The sequence below is a fragment of the Notothenia rossii genome (assembly GCF_949606895.1).
Source record: "Notothenia rossii genome assembly, chromosome: 3".
In the NCBI taxonomy this organism is placed as follows: Eukaryota; Metazoa; Chordata; class Actinopteri; order Perciformes; family Nototheniidae; genus Notothenia; species Notothenia rossii.
The window spans coordinates 8,958,110-8,982,260 of NC_136901.1; the positions used below are offsets into that span (position 1 = coordinate 8,958,110).

Below are 24,151 nucleotides of genomic sequence, written 5' to 3' on the forward strand. Positions count from 1 at the left end.
GGTCCACTTGTGAATCTTATACAAGGTCAATGGTCCGGATTCAATGCCAGTAAAGTCCCCCCCCCCACCCCCAGAGCGGAGCAACGAAACTGAAATTAAGAAGCCGTTTTGGCGCGCAATGCCTGGGGCCCCCTTGAGGGGGTTTCCCGACTTATCGTTGCAGTAAATTAAAGGGTGTTTCATGTTGTCGTTGCTGTGGACCTTCTTAATCTTTTTTTATGTTCCTTTTTTTTTTAAAGAAAATTACATTTTGAAATCGTTACGTTTATTCTGGTTTGTTTTGTGTTTGTATCTTTTATTTTTAAGTTATTTATTTATTGAATGTTTTGTGAGCTGAGCTGTGTGGTTTTATATTTTATGTATCTCTCTGTACAGCACTTTGGTCTGGAGGTTTTAAAGTGGTATATAAATAAAGTTGGATTGGATTAATCTACCTTATTTGGGGGCCCCCTTCTGGTCCAATCACTTGCCTGTCGGTAAACGGCGCCCCTGTATACGCACACACATTCAATACATACTATGATGGCTTGAACTAGTGGGAGAAATGGCACTGTTTGTCTGTAGCCAATGCCTTGAACCTCGACAAAAATGGCATTAGAAAGTCAAGGTAAACTTGCGGTTAACTTGCGGTCTGCAATGCGTGTCACGCTCGCGCTCACAAGTAAATATATATGCACGTTCATTCTCACAACGTGTCAGACAATGCACTTTGTGATGTCTTTTATACATAACTGATTGTGCTGTTATGTTAAATGTTTGTTGTTTGTGTCTGGATACTTGTCTGTTGATGTTGGACATGGAGCTGCTGTGACGCAAGTCAAATTTCAGACTTGATCTGACCAATAAAGTATTATCGTTATCGTATAAATATGTGTCCCCGGTGCGTCGGGGAACTCACGCAGCATCAGAAAATAAAACCCTCCCTCTTTTCCTGCGTACCCAAATCCTTTAAAAACAGGTGTACAACGAGCGGATACAGATTTGCTGCTGATCTGACGTCAAATCGGCAGCGGACCCACAGAGAGTTGCTATCAGGAACAATGCCTGACGTGTTTTGGACGTAATCTCGTCTTTGTTTACATTAGCAAGCCTCGCTAACACTCAGAGCTAACCTGTACTGGAGAGCCCATATGTTTAAAAAGCAGGAAATAAAAAAAGGAACTCACCTTGTGATAAACTCGCAAGAGAAAAAGCATTTGAGCTCCATACTGTTTCAGAAATAATCCTTGATGTGGTTTAGAACAGGATGGCGTTTTATCACAGCAGAATTTAACTTTATCTCCGGTAGAATTCTGATCAGGCATTAGCTCCGCCTCCTCCTTTTTTTTTTTTCAAGCTAAGGACCCAACATCTGCGTTTCTCTATAACAGGGCTGCAAAAGAGGGGTATGATGAGCAGTATGAGGCATGGCTACAATGTGTGATCTGTTTGGTATTTTAAGCACAAAACTTTACAGACATGTTTTGTATAGGTATGGCCCTACAATATATTTTTCCAATATAGCATGATAGGTCTACTTTAATTTTTATCAGATTCAGAATTTTTAATTTTTTAATAATGGGACACAGGGTTTGGTCCAGATTGATTTGCAGTTCGGTCCGGATCCAGACCTTGGTCCGGAGTTTGAGAAGCCCTGCTATAGAGTAATGTCAGAATATGCAGGGTATGTTTGACAACAACCTGATAATGATTTAAATTAAACATCTTATCCTCAATATGATTTGAAATCAAACCTATTCTTCTTGTGGATTCCATCCTTGTTGCAGAACAAACTATCCCCACAGGCTTTGAAGCAGTGGTTCCCAACCTGGGGGGCGCGCCAGGCCTCAGATGATTTGAGGCCAAATATCATATTTAGACTTTTTTATTTTTTTACATATAATTGTAAAGCAATACATGATTGTCACTAAAAGCCTTGTCTCTACATTACAATAAAATATAAAAAATAATTGATTAATTAATTTGAATAACAATTCAAGTTAGTAGCTATTAAAGGCAAAAAAAGACAGAAATGTATAATTCTTTCTTTAATAGAAATGTTTCTTCTGCCCGTAAAGTGTCCAAACCAGGCTTTTCTGGATAAGCGCATTTTTAAAACATGGTCATTGTCCATGCCGGTTTCAGTTGGATTATTTGTCTCAGTTGCTCCGATCAGATCGGTCTCCTCCATTTTGTAGATTATTTACGACTTTTGAATCCACATAAACACATCGGCAAAATCCGGCTTTCTTTGAGCATGTGTTTAAAACCGTTTAATCCCTTTGTGAATTGTTTCCACTTCCGCGCCGTCCTTTAATTTCTTCATACAGCGGGAATCCAAATGAATGAATCCTGAGTCCAATAACCATCAAAGTCACTCCAATAGTGCTCCTTCATTACGCTTTCATCCGCCTTTAACAAAATACTTCACATTCATCTAGTTTGTGACAGGAGTTGTAACATTTTTGAGAGTTTTCAACTTGAATTACCGCTGTGGGGGGACTCTTGGGAAAAAAGGTTGGGAACCAATGTTTTGAAGGGTCCTACAGCCCCCCCCACAGGCGTTTTTGTTTACATTGTGTACAGGTGTGCAGTGTAACCTAAAGCATATATGGAGTTTGGAAACAGCAACTTATTGAAGTCTTAAAATATTCAAATAGCAACATTAAACCTGAAGGGACACATTCATATGGCCTGTCATATACACAGCGATCAGTCACTTGAATCCAAACTCGATGCCATGAAGTTGAAAAGATGTGTCCTTTTATAGAGTGGTCCAGTGTTGATGTCATTTTGTAGGACCGTACAGAAGCAAGAATCGCTCCATTTTCCGAGAATAACGCCAATTATACTTAAAAGGTTTTGTAATAAATGCAATCGGCAGAAACAATAAGCTAATGTTAGGCAATAGAGGAGCTACATCACGGTCACATGACTTCACGTCACCACTTGTCATCAACCGTTTTGACTCACAGAAGCTTCAGACAGTCTTTACTGACATATTTTCTGTTATGGAAGAACACATGAACATCTCTTCAGCTCGTGCTAACCACAGTCCTTATTTCAGGCTTCTAAGCAAAAGATGCATTGTGGGAAATGTAGTATCCAGAATTTTGGGACCTTGACCTTTTTTATTTTGTAAATGTGTACCAAATAAATAAGGGAAACCAACCTGTAAGTGTTCTTCAGTGTTCTTCGCCGCCTGGAAGGGTTCACCAATGTCTTGCTCTGAAATGAACAAATATCTGATATGAATACAATGATTTCTTATGTATTTTATAAAGAGTGAAATAAAAAGTTGTATCTGCATCAGAGTGCAGGGTGCAGTGACGCAGTGTGGCCTACAGGTGGAGCAGCAGGACTTTCCATCCCTTCTCTTCTCTGCATCCAAACCACCAACTGTATATCAGATCTTAGCATTCACAATGGAAGGAATGTTTTGGGAACAATTGGGAAGAGGACATTCCAACATTTCAGCAACCAGTGAAACTCGGTGTGCCTGAGAGGATCCTGCGCTGACAAGCAGAGATAACATCCAGAGATTCAGATCACAAAGGACCTTTGGGTGTGACGCTCGCAATCCTGCAGGGTGTCACAGCTTCTACAGTCACTTTAATCAAGCTGGAGAAAAGTCAGCTGGGGAAAAGTCCTTTTTTTTTTTTTAAATATATAACTGTAGACAAATGAAGATCTGAGAATATAGGAGAGGGTGTTTCTGCAGACAGGCCTCCCACGTTTTAACAGTCTGGTTATTGGGAATAGAATTGTATTTTTTCCAGTTAACAAAAGCAAATTGGATGTTAGATGAAAGTCATGGGCAGGACACAGATAAAAAGCTGCCCCATACAAAACAACATCTGACCTCCAAAGCTCAGTTATTCATATTTTATAGATGATATTATATATAATGTGTGCACAAATAACCACTCAATGTTAGTGCTCAGACTGTGCTTTGCTTATCCATTTCATTACATCTTGCTTTTTTATTTTAATATGAATGTATGTTGTTTGAATGCTTGTATGAAATGTTTGTTTTGATTGTAAACCGTCTCTGAGTATTTAGAAAGGTGCTATACTAATTAGATGTATTGTTGTGTGGGTGTATCCAAGAATAATCCAATAAATCCCAAATAAACGAGATGTATTTATGTTAAGATAAGAATGTAAATATAACAGATATAACTAGGCGTTATTTCCTCAGATACAGATTCACAAACCCTACTAAGGCTGCACAATTAATGGAAATATGATCGGAAATTGTGTGATATCCAAATTATGATAAGCGCAGAATTTGGTAAAGGCAAAATATGTGAACATTTTATTTTATATTAATTATCATGGTGCTACAGAGAAGTCCCAGCTTGTCAAGAATAAATCAATTATCCTTGTTTTGTACAGATCCACTTGGAAAAAAACACACCATGATCATGACCAATGTTAATTTTTTAATAATGTTAAAAAATGGTCCTAAATATTTTAAATTATATCACGATTGCAATATAAGTTTAAATAAATTACAAGTAGTTATTTGTAATAATGTACATTATTGAGCATCATTTCTAGTTCCCACTCCTTTCCACAATGGTCTTAATAGGTTTAAGTATGTGGTCAAGGCCAGAGCAAACGATCCTGATGCATCCTGGTTCATTAGGTCTTTAAATTCAACATGGGTGAAAACTGAGGGGATGGTTCAATAAATCTGAAGAGAATAAGACATAGATGGGATGAGGGATCATAGAATGTGGGTGACAGGACTCTCTCTGACATGTACTCTGAGTCAGCGAGGTCTAATGGCCACGCGGTCAAGGAATCAGAGCTCTGAATGTGACGGGACGCGTGCAGGAGAACAGAGGACCAGCGGCCCGGAGGCTGATAGGATGAACGCGTCTCCCCTTCTTCCAAACCCCACCGCACAGACGCAAGAGAAGCAAACACGGGGGATGTCTGTAACCTACTTTCACACATTTGCATATTTTTCAGAGAGGGTAGAAGACGCAGTTTTATCGCGGGGGGTTGGAGGGATGGCGATGGGGGTGGGGCAGTTTAGGGGCCTGACAGGGGACGTGCTGGTTGGAAAGCCAAAGTCAGCGTTTCAACCCCCTCGAGGTCACCTTGGTCAAAAAACCAGTTTCCAATCGAGCCAAACGTCTATGAAAGAGCCTCTTGATATTACTAATGTGTCCATTGATGAATGTATTTATGAACGCTGTCTTTTCAATGGCCCATAAACATTTACAGTGGTGAATATTTCATCACAGATCAGCACATGAAGAGGACAATGCAGTAAATCCCATAATATACGCCGTACTGTGGGGGAGGGGTCCGCAGAGACAGACGGAGTTTCACCCCCCAAACCTGATCTGTTTTCTTGGATAATCTCAAAAGAGGGGCATTACACGTGTACAAATTACGAATTTGGAGAGGACACACACATCACTGATGAATTAGATCTCTTATGTATTCAAACCTTGCAGTGGATTGCTGCTGCAGTGTGTTAGCGTCACCTCTACAACTTCCTCACCTTCCCATGAGGACACAACATGCTGTTCAACTGAACTTCCTTACAGAGGCACGTTCACCAAGTGTGTGGAGTCTGAACAAACACTCATCATCAGTCAGACAACACACTGCTATGGAACATAATCCCTATTCAATGGGCTGTATACCAATCGGTGTTGCTACAAGACTGCTAGCAATTAGCACTGAATATATTTGTTGGTCTATAAAATAAATAAATGCCTATTACAATTGTCCAATGCAAAGTTCCTATATTCATATTGCATGTTTTGGTCGACTGTATGAAAAGATAAGAAACATTACATTCTCAAAAGGCACAGCTTTCATGTTCACCTTGACTCATCTTCATCTTTGTGTTCTCAGAGTTTCCCTCCTCTGAGTTGTGCTCCGCTGTCGGCCGTGCTATTTTTATTCAAGGAGAGCTCATCTGATCTGATCTCAGCACTCTTGTAGCTGCTTCTGTGATTCAAGTGTGTGGAAGGTTAAATTATAGCAATCATTTCCCCGGCCCGAGATACTGTCGAGCAAAACTACGGGTCAACTCACAACCCCAGAGCGTGCAGGCATGATGACGACGAGGATCTTACTATTGCAGGGTTGTTAGGGAACTCAAAGTACACTTAGTTTTTCTCCTTTTTTAAGAAGATGTTCTCGATCAATTATCTTTTTTAAGTATCTCTTTCTTTCATAATATATTTTCGTTAACTAAAATATCCACACAATTCCATTTATAATAGAGATAAATGGGAATAAACAAACAAATCCTCACATTTTAGATGGACAACCATTAAGTGTTGGTATTTCATTTAAATTAACAGTACATTTATTTTTAATAGGAGCATAAAACTTAATAATATATAAGCAGCAGCAGTGAATGTTCAGTGTGTAGCAGCTATGAAGGTCATGTTGATATGCATTGATTTAAAACCACTTTTTTATTGTTTGATTCCAATATATTTTAGACACAGTAAATATTTTTGGTTTATATTATATGATATATTTGTAACTCCTCCGTCAGAGCATCTCAATGCACTAACTCTAACCCCAACCCTTTTTAGAGTTAAATATATGGAACTTTAAATGATTAAAGAATCATTTTGAAATATATTTATAAGACACAATTGTGGAGATGGTGATATTTAATTTGATTGAGTGTGTTATCCTTCAGGATAAAGGTATCATTATCGGGACCCTCTCGGGTTTTTTCCTCATGTCGGAGCTCTTATCCGCGCAGCCACTCGGCTCGATGAGTCCCCGGAGCGTTGTTGGGTTACGCGGCACCGAGGCCGCTCGATGGCCTGTCTCTTACTGTATTGGAAAATGTCTGTCTTGATGGAAGCGTCCGGGCCGAGGGGACACTTTGCCGACACACAAACTGCACACCCAAACGCTCACACATCACCCGTGTGCCATTTACTCTCCCACTCTCACTGCCATGCTTTATTGACATCCAGATGAAATTGAAAGTATGGGGGGGGGGGGGGGGGGGGGGGGGGACAGGTCACATTCCTGCGACCTTCAGCACTACAACACATCGATCAGCGACTCCCTTTCACTTATACGCAAGAACAATGAAAAGATAACCGTTGTGGTCACGGCTGTTTCCATGGGGTCTGTCGGTTTTGAAAACACTGTACTCCCTGCTGAGATGTAAAAACGCCCAGATGAGTGAAACTAAAGTACCTGCTGTTAGGATGACAGTTTCAACAAGGATCAAAGTGATTGCAGCAGAAGCACCAATTCACCTACATTACCTTGTTTGGCACAATTTCATTTATTTTTGAAATGGCTATTCCCTATAGTTTTCGAGAACCCGCACAATAATCTTTCATTAACCTTGAGATATATTTAGAGCTGTATCTGTATGACGGCTAACACTACCATTGAAGTCGTTGTCTTTAATGAATGCACAGAAGCGAATGTGCTTTTGCTCTGATATTAAAAAGGTACACAGCAGGTAGGGGTAATAAATATGTGAGGAGAGCAGAGTTTATCACCACTAACTAATTATCTGCTGTTTTGCTTCCAGCGCCACCAGTCCTCACCGCCAGTGGAGAGTTACGATTGGACATGCATCGCAGCAAAAAAAAGCCCTCCACTGCTCTCAGCTTCCTCTCCACCCCAAACACGCGTATTAAATTCATCACAAAGTGTAACAGAGATTATCTGTTTGTTAGCTAATGAGGCCCTGACCCCCTGGAACACCTGGTGCACAGGTAAACACTCTCCAATACAACAGTGTAAACACAAAACCCTGCAAACTGCACGTGTCCTGAACATCTTTTAACTCTGTATGCTAAGCTAACAGCTTTCTGATATTCCTCTTACACACAGGAGCACCATATCCACCCTCATCTGTGACTCTCACATAAGTGATGTATTCAATATGAGCCTTAGGGCTGCAGAATGAATCAATCAAGTAAGCAAAAAAAGTTAGTTTCCAAATTGTGCTGGGCTTAAAAATGCTAAGTGGTTTCTGGGATGACTAGAATGCATTCAACACACATACAGTATATAAAACAAGCATCATGCAGTTGATAGCACTATATTATGGCTAGAGTGAGCTAACTGACTATCAAATGTATTATATCCCACAATGCAATGCTTTGCACGAACATCCCAGCCATGCTGCAGTCCCATTGAAGGCAGTGACTCCTCTCTGCTCCACAAAGTCACCTTGTGTCCCCGCAGCAGCAGCACCCAGGGGTCCAGTCACAGCACGGCCCCGGCTGGCCCCCGTCTGACGCACTGTCTCTGTGCACACCGCCCCCCCCCCCCTCCTAAAATAAGCATAGAGCATCCTTTGTGATGTGATGCTGGCTGACGTGCTTCTACAGAGGCGTCATTAGATTTAGAATGCTTTTCAGAAGGAATAAATTAGGTTTGGGTGAATCCTCAAAGTGCGTGTCTCACAGAAGACTCCTCACGGCTGCATCGGTCTCGTCACCATTGATCACGCCATGAGGGGAGTCGGTCTGCAGTGGTTGCGTAAGAGCAGAGTCCTGCGTTCACCTCGTGCTCTGCTGACTGTGAGCGTCTTTCTGCTCCCCCTCGGTCACACACAGGACCACAGGCTCAGTGACGGGGGCTCTGACTGACGAGTGGCAGACCACCGTGCACACACAGTCCTCTCTAGGGCAGCACAAGATCACTTCCTGGGTCAAAAGGATGCTGTGAAGTCCATCATCACAAAGTAATGTACATGTGCTCAACAGTACAGAATCCCTACACACAAGTTAGCATCTGACAAACACACTTAGGATTTCTAGTCAATGAACTACTTCAAGTTAATTTGTTTTTTTAATAGGTTTTAGTCATTTCCTGCAAGTCAAGTGTTTTTTATTTTTTATTAATGTAAACGTTCCTAGGGACTGCACTTTGCCTTGGATTCAGCTACTTCTGTTGAACTTTTACTTCCTTTCTATCTAATAGTATGACTGTTGGTATTTGCTACCTACTGGCGCTGCCTGTTTTGTATCTTGTTTGGGATTCAAATCCATACAATAGACACATTTCTAAAGCATATGAACATTCTAATTATTGTGGCAATCCCACTGTGGAATGAAGTAGGCTAAGCCTATATATAGAGGGACAGCTCATTGCAGTTATTATAGCAAATCCCCTAAGCTTCCAGCACGTTCATTTTATTTAGTTTTTCGGGAATCCTTAATGATAGACAATGCTAGTGTTAGCGCCTCAGGTCCACTGCATGTGGTTGCACATCAGCGTTCTCTTCTCCAACTCCGTCCAACATTGGTTGTTATTGCAAAGGAAATCTGCGCGGAAGCAAACAGTTCTTCATGTTCGCATCTGAATGATCTCCTAATGAAGAATATCCTCAGTCCAGAACTCAAGCTGAACTCACTTTAGTTGAAAAGGGTATCTGTTGCCCTTAACACACACTGATCTGTCCCCCAAAGCAACGTCACACGTATGTGGATGACACTGAAAGGGTTCAGGTGATCCACGCTCTGATTGGTCGGATTGTTTACCATTAAAACTCGTTTTTTAACCGCAGCTTTGACATTTTAAAGTTGCAGACAGGAAGTGATGCTGCTCAGTCTGTGGAGAAGCTGTTTAATAGCCACACGGCGCAAACGGATGAGTATGAGTGAACTAATGACTGACGGAATCTAGAAAGCCGTGCAGCATGAGTGAGTGAACCACAAGTCCCAGATCGACTCGAGGATTCGCTCAATCGTTGGTATTGATCGACAATTCCCAGCAGATATATTATGAGGGTTCAATCATGTTGTGCATCGAGGGAATAATAAGAGATTAAAGACGTGCAGATGAAAGTAGAGCTGGGCCGGCTTTGAGTGATGACATCATCAACACGTCCAATATCTGAAAACAGATCATAAACTTTAACACTGCGATTGCATGCTGCAGTCACACACACACAGTGGCGTGAGTGTGTATCCGCGGTGGATGCATCGAAGAGCAGGTGAGGAGCGATGAATGATTCAGCAGGCCTCTGATAGCCTGCCTGCCATTAATGAGGGCCGGCGCGCACTCTGCTTCATCAAAGGGGATAACCTATGAAATATTAAAGGTATGTCGACGGCAGCTCCACACGACAACGCTGACCCCCGTTAAAAATTCAAGTTAGAACGGAGGCAGAAGAAATAGCGCTGACTCCAGGAAGGATTCTGGGAAAACACACATCAGCGTCTCAGAACCTGAGGCAGCAGAACTGGTATCGACACACACCGGCTGAAGATGGAGGAAAGGAAATGCTAGATTTACAGATAGGGATCAAGATGTTGGTCACATTTTTAAATGTGAGTGGAAACAAAAAGGGAAATATCACTTACTACAATTAAGTACAATTATAAATAAGTGGTGTAATTGTTCCGTTGTTTCTTTCCACTTCCAACCTGTGTTTTTTTTTTTTCTTCCCATCCTAGACATATGTTCCTTCCTCCTTAACCGTCAACATGTATTCCTTACTCAGTCATCCATCCATTAATGCCATACACACCATGTGCCTCTCCTCCATCACTGTCCACAGGGGCTTCCATCGTCTCCTCACTGCTGCTGATGTATCCAATCACACGGGCTTAACATATTTCCAAACCTCACAGCGCATTCCCGCCTCTGACGGTGTGATTTTAAGCCATCTGCCTTCAGCGCTGCACACACATCTAATACCAGCGCTGACTCAAATACAGCAGGGCTCCATCACTCTGCCTTGTGATGGGAAACATAATGAGTCATAATGAATGATGAACCAAAACAAACAGCATTCCTCCAGTCACACTAAAACCAGACAATGATGTTTTAGCATGATAGACTCTTTGAGCAGGCTGTCAGAAGATAAAAGAGCTTGTACATCCCTAAAGACATTAGTTACACTTTAACACAGGGGTATCTTCTCTCGCACTTTATATGTCGTTGCTGCTATATTGTATTACCATGTCGTAAATACTTGTGTATGCTGCTCTTGCTCTTTTGCACTTTTTGCATATCATGTATTTTGTTTTTGCTATGTTTCTAAAATGTAATTTTATTAAATGTTTTATGTGAGGGACTGCGGATGGAAATGAGCTCAAAGCTAAATCTTGACATATTTGAATGTTTTAAGTGTTCATTACTGTGCATTGTATCTGCCAAATAAAAGATTAAATGAAATGAAATGAGTGGTGTTGGACATAGGACAAGAGCAGCGGTGTTTTCAAGCCTTCGTGCTTGGAAATTAGAGACTTATTTGTTATTAAGTCAGGAGGTGGAGTTGTATTGAATAATTCTCTGCGTTTAACAGCGTGTATTAGGCGCTGCTGTGATATTCTATCCAATACATTAACAAACTGTGTCTCCCAGTGGATGAACAAACATTGGTTAGATCACTTGGAGCCATCGTCGTCCACACATCGAATAACTTTATTCCCCGTCCATTTATCTGGGCGATATGGAAAGAATGAAATATCACGATATGTGGATCAAACACCTTGATATCGATATTGCGACGTATGCATTTATTTAGCATTTTCCAGTCTTTGCAGGGGCTGGACGGATTAAACCCTCCGATTGGTGGACGAGTCGACGCTCTGCCTCCTAAGGTTTGATGGCCATACAAAGAGATACTTTATAAATGACTTCTTGGGTATGGGAAAATAACAAAACGTCTATAAAACTTCTGGTAAGTTCAGAAATGATAACTTTTTGTGAAGCAAACCCAGCGACACTTATGCCATGTTGCAATATCATCGTCCATCCAAAGTCGAAGACAGTGTCTACTTCCATATCCCAAGTCTTTGGGTTGTACTACAATTGGAAACAATCCAGTCAAATCCACACTGCACAAACCGGGCCAGATATATTCATGTCTCACAGCGAGATCCAAGAGGACAGAAGACCACAAATTGATGTGATGATACCAAGAAATGTGTCCACGCTTGACTTCAAGAAACAATCCGTCCACACGGATGTGCCTGCAGGGCGGTGTGAGAGGAGAGGACTGATGTGAGACGGGGGTTAAGCTGGAGGCACAGTAATTGTCTGAAAGAGGATTCGGCAGTCTTCAAAATGTTTCCAAGAGCCCAGACTGCCCCGCTAATCCCCGACAGAGAAGCTGAGTCGGAGAGAGACTGTCACCAAGTACGTCTGATACGCACAGAAAACACATTATATCACTTCCTGGTCCTTTATACTGGCTGGATACTTCAATACTCTAAATGTTGCAGTGGGCCAGAGTAGGGGGTTGGTAAATACTTTGTAAATCATGTACACTTTCTCAAGACGTAGGGGCTTTATTTCCAACAAGCATAAAGCAACAAATGTATCCTCTAATTCAAAATATCAAGACAAACCTGAGGAATATGTAGAAATATACGATATTTTATTTCTTTACACTTTAAACATGAACATTTAATGACTATATAGCATGTTTTATGGTGATTATATTCTATAACTAAATATCTACCTGAAATAGCCACTTGATAAAACCTTTTTACTTGAATTTCTCATGTATCCTATTTGATCTTTTTATTGCATCTTAATTGACAACCCCTCATACCACAGAATGAGAGCATTTTTGCTAAGGATGCCCACTGACTGACTCACTGACTTTGAATACTGCATTCTGTCATACGCCTATTTCACTGCTATTTCTGTGCAGGCAGGCTAAGTGGAAGACAAGAGAGAAAAAGCCCAAGGCAAGTTGAGCCGAGCCATGCAGAGGCCAGAAGTGATCGCAGCGCAAAAATGAATCTCCCAATTAGGCGTTGTGTTGTTCCGTTGTCTTCGTGCGAGTATTTTAATATGTGTTTCCAAGGAAGTGGATGTTTAGTTTTAGAATTTATACATCTAACAACATCATGGTTCTGAAATAATGCTAGTGTGTGTGTGACAATTTACAATATGTATTTTAAATGACTGCTTGTTGGATTATTGAAGTTATTTTTCAGTATGCCTTATGGGTTCATTTGAACTCACACTGGTGACAGGGCCAGCAACAAAGGGCTGCACAGATCACGCTGTGGAAAACATGTTTTGGAAAATATGGGCTGTACTTTTCCTGCAGAAACAGGAAGTGAGGCTCAGAGCTAAAATAACTGCCAATGGGACCGAGGTGTGATTTCAGGTGCGAGACCCTGATCACGCTGTGAGTCCAGCTCGGGATATTTGTTGCATCTGGTTACATTTGAAATTATTTCAAGAATTAGAAGCTTTTATATGATACTTCATGAGAGTCAGGTGGTGAGCCAAAAACTATTTCCTTCTGTTTTCTGTGTGCTAATCTCAAGAGCATCACAACCACTTGATTTACACCCTTTTGATGCAGGCCAGGTTATTGAACACTGTGTCTATAAAGCCTTTATCCTCTATGGTGTATGAACATCTCTATGAAACAAGCATTGATGTTCCATGGCTATTTCCTGAACACTTCTCACTGCATTTACTGCTATAAAAAAGCAATTTTTTATTATCCTTTTGATCTAACAAAACCCTATTTACCTAATTGTAATTGTTTTTACTATTAAGCTTGTTATATAATTTCATGTATAGGCATTTTTGCTGATAAAATAATCCAGATTAAATGTAGATGTTTTCATGGAGGACAGGACATAATGCAGATTGCGCATCTCGAATATAGACATTTGGTTTTATGTGTATTACCATAAACACATTAGATTTAGCTAATCTTATCAAATACATTGATTAATCCACGAATATAACATGATTGAAAATGCTTCTAATATTGCGGATTTAAGTTGGTATTTAAGGAGTCGTGTTTGCTGCGCGTTTGCTCACGTCAAGAGAAAAGCTCGCCAAAGTTAACCAAGGAAACTATTAATTGAAAGGAAAACGTAACAATAAGCCATGTTGGTTTTGATATTAATCAATTGTATAGCCTATGCTATTTATTCGGACTAACCCTCTAATTCGGCGTATGGTTAAAACATATTAAAGCATTATGTCTAATAATACACCAAGATGCCTGTTGAAGCTATCACCTGTTTTAATGCCGCGAAATGCAGCGGACTGCGCTGTAGTAAAACGTTAGCTTGGTAACGAAGTCGGAATTAAACAGGCATTACCACTGCTTTTCACCTCATACACATGCCGTATTATTCAGAGTGCTTAATTTGTCAAAAAAAAGACTGAGTTGTGTTTAATGAGCCATGTACTTAATCCCTTACATGAAGAACATTTAAACGGGAACATTTCCTAATGGAGTTTTGAGTGGGCAAAGACAGTGGTGCAGGTAAAACATGTTATGTATGAAATTGACCCATTAACGGGTACTTACGGTCTGTGTACCGGTGCTGTCACTCAGAGTATCCGACTGAAGGTACCCTCCTGGTGCAATGATGCTGCGGCTCCGGGCTCCACACACTGCGGGAGAGAGAGGGAGGTATCACCGGGCAGTATGAGCCAGGGACGGGGCTCTCCTGGTGCTCCAAAAGATGCCTGCTCCTATTGGACCGGAGGAAAGAGGTGGGCGCAGGAAAATGAGGCCACATGGGCGCATTACGCACCAGCACACACACTGATTGGACACAAAACCTGTACAGTGACAGATACACTGTTTTTACTCGCCATGTGTAGCACTGGATTTATACAGCAGCACTACTAAAAAGCTCTAGTTAATATTTTAATGAGAAATATACGAAGGAAATTATTTTATTAGACATTTTTTTAACTCATATATCTTCCTAAAATATGTACAGTATGTATATTATATGATGATACCGCCACCATTTATGTTGCAGTAATATTGCAGCAGTATGAGGATGCTCTGTATCTGCAAGCTGCAGACAGAGGAAGGTGTAGATGTGAGGGTCCATGGGGGGGAAATGGAGAAAGTCTAGAGAATGGATGGATGAGGCCTTAGGGGGAGGAGATGTGGCTGTAGAGGGGGGGGGGGGGGGAATCTAAGAAAAAAGGTCAATCACGTCACATTGTTACCACCTCTGCACTGATTTATTAAAGAGGTGACTAAGACTTTGTACTTGTTGGTTATTTTTAACGTGTGCTCGCCTCTTTAATTTAATATGTTGGGGCCTAAAGCCAAAAACAAATCTAAAACTGTGGGACCTATAATGCTGTCAGACAATCCTTCACCGGGACGCTCTCAGGTTAATCTGAGTGCACGGTGACTCATTAAGTCACACTGTGTTTTAAATCAGGAGCGAGGAAGCCCTGCAGCAGAGTCTCCTCTGCTTCATCACCTGTGCAGCACTCAGGAGGCAGAGGCAGGATTCTCACTGTCTAAGCATCTGTTGATCTGAGAAAACAGAGTGGAAATAATGGCAGATGCCAGCAGATATCAATGAGTCATGTAGAGAAATATGTGAGTGAGCTGCAGCTGATCTTGAGTCAGATAACAGTGGAAATGTTCAACAAGGAACACACACAAAGGTCCCAACTCTTTACTCGCCCCATGCATAGCTCAGGTAATAAGATCAAATTAATTAAAATAACTTGTGTGGCTCATCAGCATGTACAGTTGTCCTGCAACAGGAAAATATTTAGTTCACTGGGACTTCCAAATAAAGGATTGTATAAGAGAAACCTGTAATGTATTCATGCATTACTTAATGAGCTCTCAAATGAATTACGCTTGCTAATTAGCATAGCGTAATTAATGTAACATAATGTTGAATAATAATCTTAACAACTGTACCTGTGAAACAGCGGAGGAATATGATAAGATATGTGATAAGAAAATACATTTAGCAGTAAATTTGTTTTGTTTCCCCACCACTTTATCCGAGTCATTCTGCAGATGTAATGATTTCTAACAACAGTTCCTGTAACTCATGCACTCATTTAAAGTACATATCAATACATGGTAATATGGTTCACCTGTGCAGATGACATGTGACTTCCACCCATTTTCTTCTCTTGTCATCCAACTGTCACAAGACTTTGATCAGTGTCGGATATAGAACTCCATCTAGATCTTTTGCTCAAGTAAAAGTACAAATACTATAGTCTTAAAGTACTCCATTACAAGTAAAAGTCCTGATCCCAAAAATGTTACTTAGTAAAAGTAGTACAAACAGTAAAATAACTCATTCTGCACAATGACTCATTTCACAATAATATGAAGTACATAAGTATTATCAGCTTAATGTACTTCGAGTATCAAAAGTACTAGTTATTCTAGAATGGATATTATTGCAGTATTATATTATTATGCTTATTATTTTCTCAGTTTTCTATAAATGTAAGAGCATTTCAATGTTGTAGTTGGACAATGGCAAGCAATTTGGATACTTTAAAAATAAAATGTGTAAATTAGCACTACAGTATTGCATTATACCATATCAGCTTATATGTGTTTTTAATGTACATAGTGTTAAAATACAGTGAAAAGTATAATATGTGCCTCTGAAATGAGTAGGAGTATAAAGTAAATGGAAATACTCAAGTAAAATGATGTCAAAATAGTACTTGAGTAAATATACTTAGTTACCTTCCACCACTGACTTTAATCCCCTTCTTCTTCCTGTGTGTGTTAGTTCACCTCCGAGGATCAGCCGGTGACGACACACACTGTCAGGTCTCTCTCTATGAACGAGGAATGTCTGACGGCCACATGGCACAACATGTCACTCAGAACCTGTGGATGTGTCCGTACCTGTCCGAGAGGGGAGGTCAAACATCTGCAGAGGAATTTATTAAAACATTCTCTGATTACTTTCATTTGACACTTTGCTCGTTCATTATTAATGAGTCCTAATGGCCGCGCGGAGTATTGATCAGTCTCATCGTTGTCTCACTTACATATTTTCTAACATGCATGGTGAAGATGACAAGATAAACTGGAACTCATCACATTGAATGACTTACAAATGCCTGCTTTATTTACATGTACTCCGAGTTACTTCTACTACATTTCAAAGGGAACATTCAACTTTTAATTACACAGTATGTATAACAATCACAGTAAAGCACATTTTTTAGGATACTACTTACATACTTCTACATGCAGATGTACTGGAGTATCTTTTTGTGAGCCGTTGCTGAAGCTTTTGTCTTCCCTTGCTCTGCTGGTTACGGACTTTCAGCCAAACATAAGCAGATTAAAGCTCGTCCGCTACTCCTGGTCTAAATGACTTCTCAAGAAAGTGGCAAAATGATCTATCATTATTACATGTTATCTATATAGCGCCTTTTAAGTACTAAAAGACACTTTGCAACAACTAGTAAACAAACGGTGGCCATGTCGGCGGAGGATTTGTATTAGGTAATAATCTGTGATTAAAAAACTGTAAGTAATTTAAAAACAACATTACCTTCCAACTGATAGTGGAGTAGAAGCATGTATTAGCATAACATGTATTTACTCAAGTACCTCAGGTGTACTCACTCACAGTACTTGAGTTCCAGCTATTACAAACTTCAGACACAATTTGAAAAACATCATGAGAATTGTTTTCATGGCATCGTATGATTAAGTGAAAAGTCAAATACAGAGGTGTTTTTATTAAATATTAAAGACGCCCCCACATCTCCCAACACGTGGATGTTCTTCACATTTACATAGATCAGTGCAGTTGCTATGGTTATTACTGATGAGTCACTCTGATCTTATAGTCACTATCAGAGTGATGAGTGTGTGGGTGGACAGAAACAAAGCATACGTTTGTAAATGATGCTGGGAGCCAATACAAATGAAGTGTAGCAGAAAACACACAGAAGCTCAGAGTTAACGGTTTATTACTGAAGAGGAGGAGTGAAGTGCAAATACTACACTTCGTCTTCACCTCTGTGTGGAGCATGATTCAGTCAGGGAAAGGGGGCGTCTGTAGATGAGTGTCTGTGGAGGAGCTGCTGTTAACTGGGCCCCTGCTCTTCCTCCTGTCTCATCCTCTTCCTCAGCTGCTCCCCGATATCCGCCAGAGGGTTCATCTTGGCGGAGAGCGTCTTCACCGCGCTGTCGAACCGGCTGCTCTCCGTTTCCCTAAAAAGACACACACGAGTGTTCAGCTGTGTGGAGGGGAGGCCGATACATGTCATGTGAATAATATTGATGAGGAAATGTGCTCACAGGAATCGGCGTTTCTGTGATTGTTTCATCTGGCTGAAATCTGTCGGCTCGGGCCTCTTCACCGGCCTGGAGGAAACACACAGAAAACTAATTTCAACTCAAGACGTCTAGTGATGGAAATGGAAGAGTTTAATATTCTTCTAAACGTCACACATATTGGCACCGGTTACAATGAAATGTAGTCTCTATTAAACCCATCCTAGAATTAGGATCAGTGGGCAGCTACTAAATAGAGCCTGTGAGTCGTGTGGGCACCTCCGCACCATCCACATGGAGGATGTGAGATCACGGCACTCAACACCCACTGCGTCCTTTTAATCTAAATCCTATGTGTTGATTAACCGTCTGACAGTATCTGCGACTGGTTCTCTTCTCAAGGACAGGAGAAATGTGATAATTACGGAGCACCACGCTGGATGCCTTCCAGAGAGGCGACCTTGGCACTTACACTTTGTTTTTCCGGCTCTTGCGGCGCGCCGCGGGGGCCGTGGTGGAGGGCCCGATGAGTTCAAAGAGCTCCGGCAGGGCGTCGGCCAGCGGCCTCATGTCCCCCACCACCGGCGTGGCCTGCCGCCGGGCCTCCAACGCCTGCTTCTCCTTCGCCAGTTTGATGGAGCTGATCTCTGAGAGGAAGCAGGGAGGGACAGGCTGAGCCACACAATACAACTCCATTCACAATACATGGAAATAAGAAAAACTAAAAAGGTCCGTTTCCAATCAGGAGCTTTAAGCCTCAACCCTGCTATCAGTCTCTCAGAACGCACTCTGATCAGACTCTGCCCTCCATTATCTGAACAAAAAGGTCAGATTTCTTTCTAATTTTATTTTAATTCCTGAAAACTGTCAGCCTTGGGTTTCAGCGGCATCGAGCCTCGCGGCCATTAGCACCTAATTAGACGCCAGAACAGGATACGTGTTGTGTTACTCGGGAATTGATTGGCTCAGCACAAGGTTGGGTTTCAGGCCTGATGGTGATTATGGGACATGGCGGCGCGGTGAGGAATTATAAAAAAACACAGACTGACCCAAACATGGAGCAAAAAGCCCCAAACTCACTCATCCATCAGGTCATTCTTCAACTGGCCAACAGTAGACATCAATGAAATCCTGGAGCTGACAATAAAATATCATTGTTAAATATGTGTGTATTCATATTAGTGCTGATAGAAACTCACTGTTCATCCATCGATCCCTCCTCTCCTTCATCTTCTCCTTCTTTGTCTTGAGTTTCTTGTCTTCTTGGCCTGTGAAACACACACACACACACACAGGTCACACCAAACCCCACTGCATCGGGTAAACCTGATAATTAAATTAATTTATAAATGAGTTAAGGATACATTAAAGGTGAGAGGAATAAAGCCGCCACTCCTCGCCCCCCCCCCCCCTCTCTGAGTGATCTCTTTACACAATCTGGAGTTCGATATATGTATAGATTGATCAATAGCAGTCTATAATATTTGATGATGTCCTATACGTCTCTGAAAGAATGAATACAAATCACCACCGTCTTAATAAAATATATCTGGGTTTTATTGACCAAATATCGGTTTTGGTTGCTTTAATTTTCCTTTTTATTGAATGCCATGTTAAAGGTCCCATGTCCTGCTTTTCCAGTTATTACCCGTCCCCTTGTATGTTATGAAGGTTTTTATGCATGTAAACGGTCTGCAGAGTCAAAACCTTCAAAGTACACCCTGTAGGGAGTAAAACTCTAACACAGAAAATACCTCCCCAAAACGCCTCGTTGGAGATACGTCACTGTCCATTGATTCTTCCGGGTAACTCATGATGTCATGCGTTACCCGGAACCAAATGGACCAATCCGTGGAGCCGTTACGTTACGTCCGCGGAGCCGCAGCTGATTGGTCCAAATTGACCAATCCACAGACTTCCTCACACACACACTCAGTGCAGGCAGCTCTGCTGATCTCTCCTCCCTGGCTGCAGGCTGATAACAGACAGTTGGGATCGCGGTGAAATTCTCTCTGCAGACCCATTCTCACAGCTTTTATCAACCTTCTTCTTACTCAATATCAAGACACACTTATTGTTTTTACTCCGGCTGTGACTTTGTGTGTGCTCAGGGTGAGTTTGGCTGTGTTTGGCTATGTATCGCTAAACAAGGAAACCACACCTCCACGGAGCTCAGCACGATTCACAACGTCCCGACCAATCAGAGCACACTGTGCTCACAGGGAGGGTGGGGGCTGGAGCTATTGGAGCTACAACGAGCCGTTAAAGGCAGAGAGTGAAATTCAGTGAATACACGTAGTTTACAGAGATGCTGTATGAGAAACCAAGGTGGGTTTGGAAAATTGCACAATATAAATCTATTCTAGTAGACCTCAACAATGGAATTATGATCAGTGGAAATGGCCATGACATGGGAACTTTAAGTAAGTAATGTGATGTGTTGGCTGGCCGTGTTCCTATCCATCAATCGGGGTCAGAGGTCAGAGGCAGCTCACAGGCCACGTGCCATTTCAATGAGCGCAGCAGGGTGTGATGGGAACGCTTTGCTTTGCGCTGGACTATTGATCCCATTTAGACCGACTTCAACACCTAGCATCGGTAGAAAACTGCCTTATTTCACCCCGTAGTAAAAGGTAGTTTCCTTTGTTTCCTAACTGAACTTTCTTTTGCTGTTTCTGATGCGGTTTTTATCATTATTATTCCCCCCAAAATGCGTGCTATCTGTCAATCTGACATCAAATGAGTCTTCAGATTTAGTTTACGGTGGCAAAGGTTGTCGGAAAAAGTAGACCGGTGGGGGACAGGGGGCAAAAACATGGCCGACAGACGCTCACCTATGTCTCCAATAATCAGCTCGACCAAAAGAAGGAATACAGAACGTTCCTCTGATGAGCTACATTTAGGGTTCGGGTTATGGTACGAACTTTTGGAGGAAATGTTCTCCAGCTGTGTGTTCAGACAGGCCTGCTATCTCCGGAGAGCCCCCCCCCACCGTGTTCCTGCAGCTGTTTGCAGTCAGAGAACAGGCAAAGATAGGCATCTGTAGTGCTGACTACAATGTGGGTCGAGGTGGAGAAATCTAATCTCCCGTGAGTGGGTGAGGGTGCTTTACCACCACACCGTTCCCACTGGGAGCATCGTCTTCCCGCTGTTAGATGAAATGGATAGCTGTGATTACCCACATCCACCCCCCCCCCCCCAACCCTGTACTGCCCATACACCCTGCTCACAATACTGGACTGACAGCTCTAAGGTGGGCAGAGAGGGTGTGTTTAGACACTGTGAAGGTGGAAGGTGGGGCAGTGAGAGATGATGGAGAAAAACTTATTTAAAACAAATGAAATGTGTTTAATCATCATATATTCTTAAGACACTTGTAAACTCAGTTAAATGGGAGAGCATCAGAGTCGTTTTGGCAATGCGAATCTAAGGTCTCAGCTTCTTCCAACAATGCAACACACAAAATACTTATCATTTCAAATCAAAGTAAAGATAATAATACAACGTGCCATAAATTGCAGGAAAAATCTCTATATATATATATATATATATATACGTGGAACATAGAAAAGACTATACTGTTATGAAATGAAATCCAAATTGAAATGAAGAAATCTGATGTAAAAAATGTATCATTTAATATCACTGTGACTTAAAAGCTGTTGGCGCTCTAACGCAGCAGTAATAATCCATCCTGGTGTTTGACAGAGACATATGACTGCAGAGTGCTTCCCAATGAGGCGTGAATGCCATGACTTTTGAGTTTCAGCCAATCACAAGCCTCCTGTCCGCCTATATGTCCTCATGCTCTGATGAACACTGACAATATGACAGCTGGAGTCCATGCATAAACACCAATATATATCTGTAGCATCTTACTCAAAATGTATATGGTATTCTGTGCATTTAATATGAGTATAATGTCATTTAATAAGCACTGTAGTAAACATTGCTTCCATTACGGGATAATTGGAACATCAGCCTTGAACCAAAGAGGGGAAAAACAACAGACGGGGGTTCAAATGAAATGAGGAGAAACATGGGCGTGTTGAAAGGTGGAATGATGATGAACATGGAGGAGAGGAGAAGGAAAGGGAAGAGGAGAGTCTTTAGGGAGCTGACCTCAGAATAAAGAGGAGCAGGGGGTCTTCCCTCAGGGGTCCGTTAGTGATACGACACCGCTAATAAGACTGCACACCGAGCGCTTTGTCAGGGGGCTCAGATACACTGATCTTATATTCTAACACCACCTCAGAGAGAAGTGTATGCTTAAGGAATGCACTGTTATGCGCATTTCTATACGCAGGTTTCTATTTGTAATTAGTGCTTTAATGTTCAAAAAGTGTCTCCTACTGTCTGTGCTGCAGCACCTCTTTTCACCCTCTGTCTGAAACCAGAGCCCAGTCTGCTCTGATTGGCTAGCTTGTCGGCTCTGTTTTAATGATTGGTTAATGGGTCCAGGCATCAACACATCACGATCTAAGGCTGCAAAATGTATTATAATGTTATCGAAATATGGATTAATAATAATGTGTGAGCAAATTGTGTTCAGTGTGATGCATTCAAGGACTCCCTAATAGTTCATTCTCTGCATTGAACCTGGTCCCATCAATAAAGAGAGACAGCCGCAGCCTCAGTCTTCCACTGATGCAGCTAAACCGTGATTTCATGCATGAGCTAAATTTACACCCTGCTGCTCTATAAATAGCAATGGGCCCGTTGTCTGCTGAGGCTTCATGCAGCACGGCGTGCGTAGCAACTACGCCCACCTCCATCCTCCCCCCCTCCCTCCGTCAGACTCAGCTCTGCATCCTTTGGATCATCTCCAAACAGGTTTCTGTTGCAGAGCTGGAAGGAGATGATCCAAGTGACACAGAAAATACCTCCCAAAAAATATTTTCTAGAGTCTGGGTGGTGCTGATGAAGCGGGGAGGGGGAGACAATCACAAGCCTAATGCACCATCTAGTGGCCAGAGAGTGTAAGCACATCTTCAGAATGTGGTGTGATCACATCAATCAGATTGATTTATCTGACTCCTGCTACGCTTGGCGAGTAACGGTGACCTGTCACACTCAAGGTTCTTTTTTCTTTTATCCATTCCTTATCTTTTGTAAGTCTTACCTGTCTTGGCAGGTGCTGGAGCTGGTTCCTGTACATGTGGAGCTTCTTCTAGCTTCAGAGTCTGTACCAGGGCCTCTGGAGATATGTGAGTGCTGGAGAAGATCCCAGAGGGGAAGGAGCTCTGTCCCAGGGCCTGTGAAAGTTCACAAAAATAAATCAATGAGTATAATTATCAGTATGATTATTACTGGCTGCCTCCTTACTTAGACAATTTGAATACTTTAACAGGATTCTGTAAGACACTCTGAGCTATTTTTTTGTATGTGCATGCCTTTATCTTTTGTTGTAACAATGTAGTTGTCCCCTCTGTGGGACGAATAAAGGAATTCTGATTCTGAGTCATTGAATGCATCATCTCGGCATCATAGTCCTGATTCAAATCCTTACATAGGGGTCTGTTGTTTTCATTACATCTTTTTTTAGTTTTTGAATTACATTTGATTTACCTTAATTGCTTTAAAAAGAAGAGCATTTAAAAAATAAAGCTAACCTATTAACATAATTGTCCGATAATGGAACCAATAAATCCATTCATAACAAAGACGTGTTTTTCTCACGGTTTTACTATTATTTGCTGGGCTAAAACATGTTGACTACATGTATTATTTTACGTATTTGTCGAGTAGTTCTCACTACAGACCTGTCTGGCGTTGTTCTTGTTATTCCCCAGCAGTGTAGTACTTGTTTTGTGTGGCTCCGCAGCAGCAGCAGCGGGTCTCTCTACCGCCAGACTCGGCGGTGATAACACGGACTGTGGGTGCAGCTTTACGGCCTCCTGGTGGAGCTTCTGCCGGACATGTTTGATTTTCCCCACCATTTTAATATATATGTAAACCTGGAGAACTTTACATTAATCTCAGCTGTACACACAATACACTGTGATGCAGCTCCCCGTGTCGACAGCGTGTGACGTCGTCAAGTTAGCGACACTACTACCGGAAGTACATTCATTTCAAATGATATTAAAAATGCACATGTTATTCTGAGTAATATTACATTTGTGAGAAAAGTACTTTGCAATTTACTTTTGAAATATACTACCAATATAGTGT

The 24,151-nt window shown here is 41.6% G+C and overlaps 2 protein-coding genes across 2 annotated transcripts in view; both read right to left on the bottom strand.

Moving 5' to 3' along the window:
- The window catches only part of LOC307033476 (double-stranded RNA-specific editase 1-like), a 29,907-nt gene extending 15,490 nt beyond the window's left edge, over positions 1-14,417 (bottom strand). The window contains exons 1-2 of the mRNA XM_079671966.1: positions 14,252-14,417; positions 3,152-3,207 (exon numbers count right to left, since the gene is read on the bottom strand). The gene's annotated coding sequence lies outside the window, so the exon portion shown is untranslated. The remainder of the gene's footprint in view (positions 1-3,151; positions 3,208-14,251) is intronic.
- Positions 14,418-16,792: 2,375 nt separating this feature from the next.
- slx9 (SLX9 ribosome biogenesis factor) lies at positions 16,793-24,027 on the bottom strand. Its single transcript, XM_079671658.1, has 6 exons — positions 23,740-24,027; positions 23,100-23,232; positions 19,177-19,245; positions 18,450-18,624; positions 18,002-18,067; positions 16,793-17,914 (listed from the first exon to the last, which is right to left on the bottom strand). The coding sequence occupies exons 1-6, from the start codon at positions 23,914-23,916 to the stop codon at positions 17,788-17,790; spliced, it is 747 nt and encodes a 248-aa protein (XP_079527784.1). The 5' UTR covers positions 23,917-24,027; the 3' UTR covers positions 16,793-17,787.
- Between the last annotated feature and the right edge of the window lie 124 nt (positions 24,028-24,151).